This window comes from Capsicum annuum, chromosome 5, assembly GCF_002878395.1.
Source record: "Capsicum annuum cultivar UCD-10X-F1 chromosome 5, UCD10Xv1.1, whole genome shotgun sequence".
NCBI lineage: Eukaryota > Viridiplantae > Streptophyta > Magnoliopsida > Solanales > Solanaceae > Capsicum > Capsicum annuum.
In genome coordinates, this window is record NC_061115.1 from 20,170,209 (window position 1) to 20,179,702 (window position 9,494).

Consider the following 9,494-nt stretch of genomic DNA (forward strand, 5'->3'; position numbering starts at 1 on the left):
GCCTATCCACTGTTTATTGTTTCAGTCACTCTTTAATATTCAATTGCAAAAAGACTGTTATTTACTGTGAAAAGATTTCTATTTAATTCAAACAGCTCAGCAGGCAGTTAGTCTATCTGTTGAAATATGGAGTGAATGTTGAATGTGTTAGTGGCACAATAACAAACTGTTAAGCCAATTAGTTGAGAGTCAAGAGAGAAGTCAGTTAGAGTTAGTTGTAACAGCTTTCATACCAGTTGTCAATGAGATGTAATTTTAGAGGCATAGCACGCATAGAATGAGGGAGATAGATCTATAAATAGAACTTGTACTGGATAGAATCGGCTAAGCAAAACAAAATAAAAATATCTTCTATTTTTTTCAATTCTCTCTGCACATTTCTTTGCTGTAACTGTAGTTCTTCAATGGAAGCTTAGATTTGCTTCATTATACTCAGAAAATTGACATGGTATCAAAACCACGATCTTGTAGAACAAATGCACAGCAATAATCGCAGTAACTTAGAGAAGAAATTAGGCTCGAAAACAAAGGAATCATGCAAGAAAATGAGGTATCAGCTCTCGATCATAATCATCCACTTCATCTTCAACCTTCTGATGTTCCTGGCATAGTCATTGTTCTGATCAAGCTCACAGGCCAGAAAATTATGCCCTGTGGAGCAGATCAATAAAACTAGCCCTAAGAGAAAAAGGAAAATTGGGTTTTGTTGAAGGAACACGTGTTAAAAGTAGTTATAAAGGTGCTCTGGCGGAACAATGGGAGAAATGTGATGCTATTATGCTTTCATGGATTGTAAGTGCAATTGCAACTAAGTTGATACCAGAAACTGTTTACTCATCAAGCGCTTAAACAATTTGGTTAGATTTCCAGGAAAGGTTTGATCGAACCAATTTGACCAGAATTTATCACTTGTGGACTAAAATTGATACACTTCGACAAGGAACAGGTACAATGACTGCTTATTATTCCAGAATGAAGGACTTGTGGGATGAAGTTGATGTAATGGCGCCTTTAATAGGTTGCGACTGTGCGAAATTAGCTCCTTATGTGGAACACTTGGAGTCACAACGATTATTACAATTTGTCATGGGATTAAATGAGGGTTATGGAAATATTAGAAGTAACATTCTCTTGACGAAACCTATGATATTTGTAAATGAGGCATATGTCGTGGCAATACAAGAGGAAAGTCAGAGAACCCTAGGTGTGGTGTATAATAATAGAGATTCACTGACTATGTTTGCAGGAAGAGGACATGGAGTTAAGTACAAAAAACCCAAAGAAAAGCAAGGAGAGCCTTGTGTCTACTCTTGCTATAGAAATCATTTGTCTATTGACTGCTATAGAATAGTAAGGTATCCTACTGATTTCAAGAGTAAGAAGAAGGTTACTCAGTCAGGTGACTTCAAAGCAAAAGCCAATTCCATCATTACAGGAACTATACCAAATGCTTTTGAAAGGGGACAATATTCAGGTGGACACATAAAAAAAAACACTAAGGGACAATACATGACTATAAATGCAAGCATAGAAGATCATTTCACTAAAGGGAACAACACATGAGCTTTTCATTTTACAGATAAACAGTACAAACAACTGGTGAATATTGCTGATCAAGTATCAGGTTCTGATTGTTCATCAAACATGGCAGGTATGACTTCTCTTTTGTCCAAAGCATATGAGTGGATTATAGATTTTTGTGCCACACATCATATAACGCCTTGTAGAGAACTCTTAAGTGCTCTTAAGGGTTTAACAAATCAGTCCAATAACAAGGTACAAGTACCAATAGGAGGAAGATGCGAGGTTGAAAATACTAGTAGTATGAGCATTTTAGGAGGAAAAAAGTTGCAGGATGTACTATATGTTCCAGGTTTTAATTTTAATCTTCTATTAGTTTCCAAGATAACTAAGGAACTTTGCTGCTCAGTTTCCTTTTTCCTTGATTTTTGTGTGTTCTAGGCTCTTTATACTGGCAAGCTAATGGGGATTGATAGAGAAAGAGAAGGTTTGTATATACTAAAGGAAGAGATGTAGGGTCAGTAGCTTCAGTAAGCAGAGTAGCAAACAATAATAAATTATGGCATCACAGGTTGGGACACCCTTCTTCCTGGAGTAATGCAACACATGCCAACTTTCACACACACTCTTGGCGATGAAATGCAACAATATTGTGATGTATATCCTATGGCTAAGCAACATAGACTGACGTTTCCCACCTGTAATAGCAAAACAAGTAATATTTTTGACTTAGTACATATACATGTTTGGGGTCCTTACAAGAAGCCTACATATGATGACAAGTCTTACTTTGTTACTATTGTTGATGACTGTAGTAGATACACTTTGACTTTCCTACTCCAATCTAAATATGAAGTAATAGTAGTTTTAACTTATTTTCTTGTGTTGATTTCCAATCAATTTAAAACTACTGTGAAAACTATTAGAACAGACAATGGCACAGGGTTTTTTAACTTAAAATGTAGTGAGTTATTTGTGAAACATGGAATCATCCATCAAAGCAGTTGGGCATACACTCCACAACAAAATAAAGTAGTAGAGAGAAAACATAGACATATACTCGAGGTAGCAAGAGCTTTGAGATTTCAAAGTACAATGCCTATCAGGCTTTAGGGTAAATGTGTGAAAACTGCTGTGTATTTGATCAATAAACTGCCTACACCTGTCTTAGATGGGAAATATCCATATGAGGTATTGTTTGTGAAGGCTCCTTCACTAGATCATTTAAAGGTGTTTGGGTGTCTTTGCTATGTTAGTAGGCTGCCCAAACAGGATAAATTTGGTAGTAGGTCCAGAAGAGTAGTGTTTTTTGGATACTCAGAGACTCAAAAAGTCTATCAAATCCTTGATCTAGATGATAACCTATTCTTTATTAGCAGGGATGTGGTCTTCAGGGAATTTTCTTTTCCTTTTAAGGATGGCAAGGACCAACTGACCACTAACATGTTTAGAGTGGTGTCATCCATATATTATAATATTGAGGCAGCCTCACCTTATTTGGGATGTTCTTATCATGATCCTAATTGTTCTTCTTTTGATCAGCCTGTTACAGGTGATTTTGTGTCTAGTGAGACACATATGGATACTTTTCACCATGAACCAGAGGTTACCACAAACAGGCCTCCAGCTGAGCTACCAGTAGAAGCTACGGTAGATGTGATACCAGTAGAGTATGCACTAATATTGCCAGAAGAGAACTTGCCATATCTCCGACCAAGTAGACCGTACAAGCCACCAATCTAGCTCACTGACTATGTTACTACCACCAAACCTACCACCAATTGCCTTTTTCCCATCTCTAACTATGTGTCTTGCTTTCGCCTTCCTAGTTCTTACCAAGCTTTCTTGAGCTCTTTATATTCTCCCACCGAACCAAAATCCTTTCAAGAAACCTCCAAATATCCATAATGGACCTCAGCTATGCAGGATAAAATAGGGGCGTTGGAGGCTAATCATACCTGGGATCTAGTTGATCTTCCTATAGGTAAATATGTTATTGGTTCCAAATGAGCAAGTATAAGGCTAGGTTGATAGCTAAGGGGTACACTCAATAAGAAGGGCTGGACTATTATGAAACTTTTTCTCCAGTGGCCAAAATGGTCTCTGTTAGATCAGTTATTGCAGTTGCAGCAGCCAAGGATTGGCCTTTATATCAAATGGATGTAAACAATGTATACTTACAAGGTGATTTATATGAAGATGTGTACATGACTGTGCCACAAGGATTTTAGACGCAAGGAGAAAACAAAGTGTGCAAATTGTTGAAGTCACTATATGGTTTAAAACAAGCTTCACGATAATGGAACATTAAATTGTCTACTACCTTTATAGAAGGAGGCTACTCTCAAAATCATTATGATCACTCTCTTTTCACAAAAAGTGATAGAACAAACATAGTGGTGATTCTCATCTATGTTGACGATTTGTTAATTATAGGTAGTTCACAACACATGATTGATGCAACAAAGCAAATGTTGCATAACAGGTTCAAAGTGAAGGATTCTGGAGTGCTCAAGTACTTCTTGGGTATTGAAGTAATGAGATCCAACAAAGGGATAATTCTGAATCAAAGAAAGTACACATTAGAGTTGATTTTAGGAGTTGGCATGAGTGGTGGTAGACCAGCCTCAACACCAATGGAGATGAATGTAAAGATTACTACAATAGATTATGATCAAGGGGTGGGAAAAAATAATGATCCCGTGTTATCAAATATTACTAGTTATCAAAGGCTAGTAGAAAAGTTGATTTATTTGACAATCATAAGACCTGACATCTTTTTTGCAATCCAAGTCTTAAGCCAGTTTATGAAACACCCTAAAGAATCACATTGGGAAGCGGCATTAAGGGCAGTAAGATTGTGAAAAATGTACCAGGTCTGGGAATACTGTTAAAGAAAAATACAGACATGAACTTAGTAGCCTTTTGCGACTCAGATTGGGCATAATGTCCGAACATAAGAAGATCAGTTTCCAGTTATGTAGTTCAAATGGGAAGTTCACTAACTTCTTGGAAATCTAAGAAACAACACACAGTAAATCGCAGCTCAGCAGAGGCTGAATATAAAAGTATGGCAGCTACTGTATCAGAAGTGGTGTAGTTAGTTGGTATCTTGAAAGATTTATGAGTGTCAGTTGCCAAACCAGTGACATTATGTTGTAACAACAAGGCTGCCATGCAGATAGCTGCAAATCCTATGTACCATGAGCATACAAAGCACATAGAAATTGATTGTCATTTTGTGAGGAAAAAAATAAATAATGAATTGATCCGAACAAAATACTTGCAGACAAAAGCTCAGCCAGCAGACTTGTTCACAAAAGGACTTGGAGTTGCTCAACATCACTCTCTGTTGTCCAAACTAGGAGTGCTAGATGTGTTTCGCCCTTCTGCTTGAGGCGGAATGTTGAAATATGGAGTGAATGTTGAATGTGTTAGTGGCACAATAACAATCTGTTAAGCCAATTAGTTGAGAGATAAGAGAGGAGTCAGTTAGAGTTAGTTGTAACAACTGTCATACCAGCTGTCAATGAGCTGTAATTTTAGAGGCATAGCATGCATAGAGTGAGGGAGACAGATCTATAAATAGAACTTGTACTGCATAGAATCGGCTAAGCAAAACAAAATAAAAATATCTTCTCTTATTTTCAATTCTCTCTGCACATTTCTTTGTTGTAACTGTAGTTCTTCAATGGAAGCTTAGATTTGCTTCATTATACTCAGAAAATTGACACTATCAGTAGGTGTGACTTGTGAGACAATATTAAGCTCATCAACGCACAAATTGCATAATGAGGAAACTCTCGGTCAACCGTTGTGTTGCATAGTTACATCAAAGACTAATTCTTAACAGCGCGCCTGATAGCTAGGACTCTAAAAATAGTTGTGCCTCAAACTTGCCATCATTCGACTACATGGCTTTTCACAATGTTGAAGATGGAGCACATATCATGCATTGTCAAATCTATAATCCATAAATACTACTTAAATGCAATATTATTAAGTCCACGAAGCACACAAGTTACATGAATAATGGATCAGTTGTGACATAAATTCCTGCATTAGCATTTACACAAATTGTACCATTTTTTTTTGTGATCATGATATGCATTATTAATCTAGTAATGCTATGAATAAATATAGGAATCAAAGGATTTAAGTCAAAAATCACAAAAAGTTATAACACATTTTGTAATTCAGTTATAATTCCTTAATAATAAAATAAACCACTTAAAAAATCAACACAGTTAATAAACCTCAAGGTCAATAAATACTTGAAATAAACTAATAAGCATTCAACTACAAGCCCAATACATACAGAAGGGGGAAATAGAATTAATGAAATGCTCCTTAGCTCATCAACACACATGCAAATTACATGCATGGAGTTGTAAAGAAGCACTACAATTGAGATCTTCAGACCATTATGATAATAAAAACAATTACTAGCTACTTAACGCCACCAGTGAATGCTAGAATAGTTTGTATAGTTGTGAGTATGAGGAGTATAATAGCTGCCACAGTCGAAGCTCCTACCCAAGGACTACTAAAGTGATTATGGATCAAACTTGCATGCATTCTGTTCCATGGTTTATCACAATGTTGAAGTATTTTTCTGTATCCTTCTTTGTATTTAAAGCCGTGTGAAGTTCTAACCCCTTTTCCAATTGTATTGAAGATTCTAGTGACTTCTTTGTCCTCTCCTATCTCGTTAACAATGATTACTTTCTGGCGAAGCAAACTCACATCTTTTTCTGAGTCGATAAGATAATCCATGAGAGCCGTAAAATCACTGAAATATTTATGATGTACATCATATTGTTGTTCAAAAGTAATGAGATTTCTCAGATTGGACTCGGTACTATCAAAGATATCAAGGCAAGGGATTTTCATCAGTCCATTCTCGAACTTTATATCAAAATAACTTGTATCCAAAATATCCTCTAATAAACTTGTATACAAAATACCTTCTTTGTCATACGAGCCATAAATATTTCCGAAATTTGTGAAGTTAACTCCAGCTCCGGAAAGCTCTGTTGCATTTGGCATGACCTTGTTATCCTTATCTTTCGGCTCTTCTTTCGACCTAAATATTTGCAAAGGATTGCAGCATAAGCTTTTCTTTCCGGGATATGTGTTAGGATTCACAAGATGCCATGACATGTGTATTAGATGAAGTAAATGTTTGATATTTCCTGCATTTGCATTATAATATAGCTTTAGAAGTGCTAGATGAGTCGTTTTTGGCAAGTTAATAGGAAAGCAATATTTTGCCATTATTGCAAATGGTAACTCATTATCTTGCTTTGTCATGTGATGAAGCTTGTCGAGGATAAAGAAGGGAAGTTGATTTTCTAGTAACATCAAGTCTCGAGTCACTTGATCAAATATGTAACCAACACTAGTATTGATAATTGTTTCTTCTCCTATTGGATATCTTCCACTTAGCTCTCGAATGAACTCAACCACAAAACAACCATCAAGCAACAACATTTGCAAGAATTGATCAGCAATGCCACTCATGTAATCATTGAGCTTTTTTATACTGCCAGGAAACGAAATATCCTTCATGTCATTATCATAGTCTTCTATATCATCATAACACTTTAGTGCTTCCTCTTTCAATTTCATTAGTTCACTGATGCAACTTTCTACATCAAGCTCCTTTTTCCGTTTAAGAAACCTTTGTAGGTACAATACTTTGTACTTTTCCATTTGCCAAAGTTGAGGATTTTTCCTATGGTAAGGACCAATAGAGACCATCTTTGGCGTATAAGCATCTGGATTTGATTCACTTAGCCCCACATTTACTTTGAATATCGTACGTGATTTGATAGATAAATTGTCTAAATGGGCAAACATTTTATCACAGATTTGATTTGCAGATTCATTTGTTTGCTACCCTGATGGATCTTGACCATTTGTTTCTTTTATCTTGATCAAATGATCCACCATTCTCCCTTCTTCTATCTGTAAATGGAAAATTGAAATTTGAATGGAAAATGGAGGAAACAAATAGATGGAAAAGTAAATTGTGTTTTCAGTTTAAGGAAGTAAAGTTCTCCCGCCATGGTGGGAGAAATGAACTTTCTTATGCTTATATTGAGAACCATTCCTTCATGTGGATAGTGAGGCAAGAACAAGACAAGCCTCGTGCTGTTGTTGTCATGGTGGGTGTAGAGATGAAGGACTAAAAATTGAGAAGACTGAGAGAGGAGCAGTATGAATGAAATATGATAGATCAGAGTGTTCACGAGACATTTGTGCTAAGTTGAAGTGTGAAGATCACTTGGTAAATTTGTGAAGATCACTTGGTAAATTTAAGTATCAAACTAATAGTTACATTGGACCATGTATATCTAGACATTTTGCCTTTTATAAAATAGTTAATTAGAAGATAAATAATATCGTATGTTGAAGTTACTCTTGGATTGTTAAAGTTCAATATATCCATAAAAATCAATATTGTAATGATCGATGCATGAGTTAAGATTCTATGAGACTAACTTGAAATGGTTTGATCTTGTCCTACTCTTAAAATCATGGCTAGTAATCGATAATATTTCGCAATCTCTTAAAATTTATGGCTTTATGCCTTAGTATGAAAATTAATAGGGTACAAAAGAAATTATATAGATGATATCAATTAATTGTTCATAATTTTAATCATATGAGTATGTTTAGTTTAGGTATTATGATCTTTATATTTAATTGCCAAAAGAAAAGTGGGCTGATGAAATAAAAAACTAATTACAGTAGAGAGAAGAACCTCTTCTTTTTTAGTTTGAGGAAGCAGTGGAATTTGGTCATCTATTGAAGCAATCTCAATGGAGTGCGACTGTGCCATCCCTCTTTCTTCAACTCTAATTCCTACAAAAATACACATTCTTTTTAATTTCAATACATACTATTATTATTATTATTATTATTATTAATCCAATGCAATTCATTGAAGAATTTGATTTGAAAAGAAAAGTCAAAGCAATAAAAGGAAAAAATTATAACATAACTCTTGTGTTACTTTATGAAAAGAACCGTACATGTCTTCTCAAAAAAATAAACTAATTTGATCTATAAGGTCTATCATTCCCCGGATAAATATGTTGTTGTTATAAGCTTTATCATTCATCTCGTAATATTTATATATATTTTTCTTGATAGCATTAGTCGTTGTATGTCTTGATAAATTTCAAATTTTGAATCTTCATCTAAAGTAGAGAGCAAAAAAAAATTAAAGATGACTATAAATTTACCTCTTTGATTGGTTGTTTCTTCTATTGTGCCTGTTCAACCCTTGCTTCTCTTTGATGACTTGTCATTACTATATATAGAGGAGCAGAACCACAATCACTGAAAATAGTACTCTTTCTAATTCAAAAATAACTGAATTTTGAGTTATTTTTTTCGCTCACTTTTATTTATCATTTTTTGATATAATACACCTATTAAAAAAAGTAATGATTAATATACTAGTAAATTTACAATATTATTTTCATTAGTTGATGTTTAGTAATATTTATTGAAAAATAATTTGAAGAATAAATAATCAATGCTAAAAGTAAAATACAATTTTTTTTCTATTCTTGATTTGTCAAAAATGACAAGTGAAAATGAAAATCGAATTAGGAAAATAATAACAAGTAAATCCCAATGAAGAGAGTATTTTTCGATGCCCAAAATAAGTGAATTATTCGTTTTTCAAGAGACTATATTGAAAATTTCTTTCAATTTTACCTTTCTCTTACACTTTTAGATTATGAGTTTCAAGAGACTTAATTGATCTTATTTTAATGTGGCTAAATTTGATGAGTATTTTGATAACATCTAAAAAGGTAAAAATAAAAAGAAAAGTATAATTTATGTACTGATTTTTTTTTTCTCTTTATAAGTGTGTATTGAGACAAAAATTCACTTATTTTGCATTAGAAGAAGTATATGGTGTGTAGGTATAAAGGTTATGGTTCATAAGTTAT

At 34.3% G+C, this 9,494-nt stretch overlaps 2 protein-coding genes across 4 annotated transcripts; one reads left to right on the plus strand and one right to left on the minus strand.

The window, feature by feature from the left end:
- Positions 1-3,617: 3,617 nt before the first annotated feature.
- LOC124898440 (uncharacterized mitochondrial protein AtMg00810-like) lies at positions 3,618-4,918 on the plus strand. The gene is made up of 3 exons (XM_047412089.1): positions 3,618-3,705; positions 3,958-4,169; positions 4,811-4,918. Exons 1-3 carry the CDS (start codon positions 3,618-3,620, stop codon positions 4,916-4,918), a joined length of 408 nt encoding a protein of 135 aa, XP_047268045.1.
- Positions 4,919-5,716: 798 nt separating this feature from the next.
- Positions 5,717-8,817, minus strand: LOC107872340 (UPF0481 protein At3g47200-like). Of its 3 annotated transcripts, none has more exons than XM_047412601.1 (2): positions 8,775-8,817; positions 5,717-8,391 (listed from the first exon to the last, which is right to left on the minus strand). In XM_047412601.1, exon 2 carries the CDS (start codon positions 7,381-7,383, stop codon positions 5,971-5,973), a length of 1,413 nt encoding a protein of 470 aa, XP_047268557.1. In that variant the 5' UTR covers positions 7,384-8,391; positions 8,775-8,817; the 3' UTR covers positions 5,717-5,970. The 3 variants fall into 3 exon arrangements, with proteins under 3 accessions (XP_047268557.1, XP_016574571.2, XP_016574570.2); XM_016719085.2 differs by having other exon boundaries at positions 5,717-7,491; positions 8,775-8,807; XM_016719084.2 differs by lacking the exon at positions 8,775-8,817 and having other exon boundaries at positions 5,717-7,491; positions 8,291-8,393.
- Between the last annotated feature and the right edge of the window lie 677 nt (positions 8,818-9,494).

Coding starts and splice junctions, on each gene's coding strand:
- LOC124898440 (XM_047412089.1), top strand. CDS start 3,618: ATGGTCTCTGTTAGATCAGTTATTGCAGTTGCAGCAGCCAAGGATTGG. Junction 3,706..3,957: donor AAACAATGTATACTTACAAG/GTGATTTATATG, acceptor TGTTAATTATAG/GTAGTTCACAACACATGATT. Junction 4,170..4,810: donor CAACACCAATGGAGATGAAT/GTAAAGATTACT, acceptor AAATACTTGCAG/ACAAAAGCTCAGCCAGCAGA.
- LOC107872340 (XM_047412601.1), bottom strand. CDS start 7,383: ATGTTTGCCCATTTAGACAATTTATCTATCAAATCACGTACGATATTC.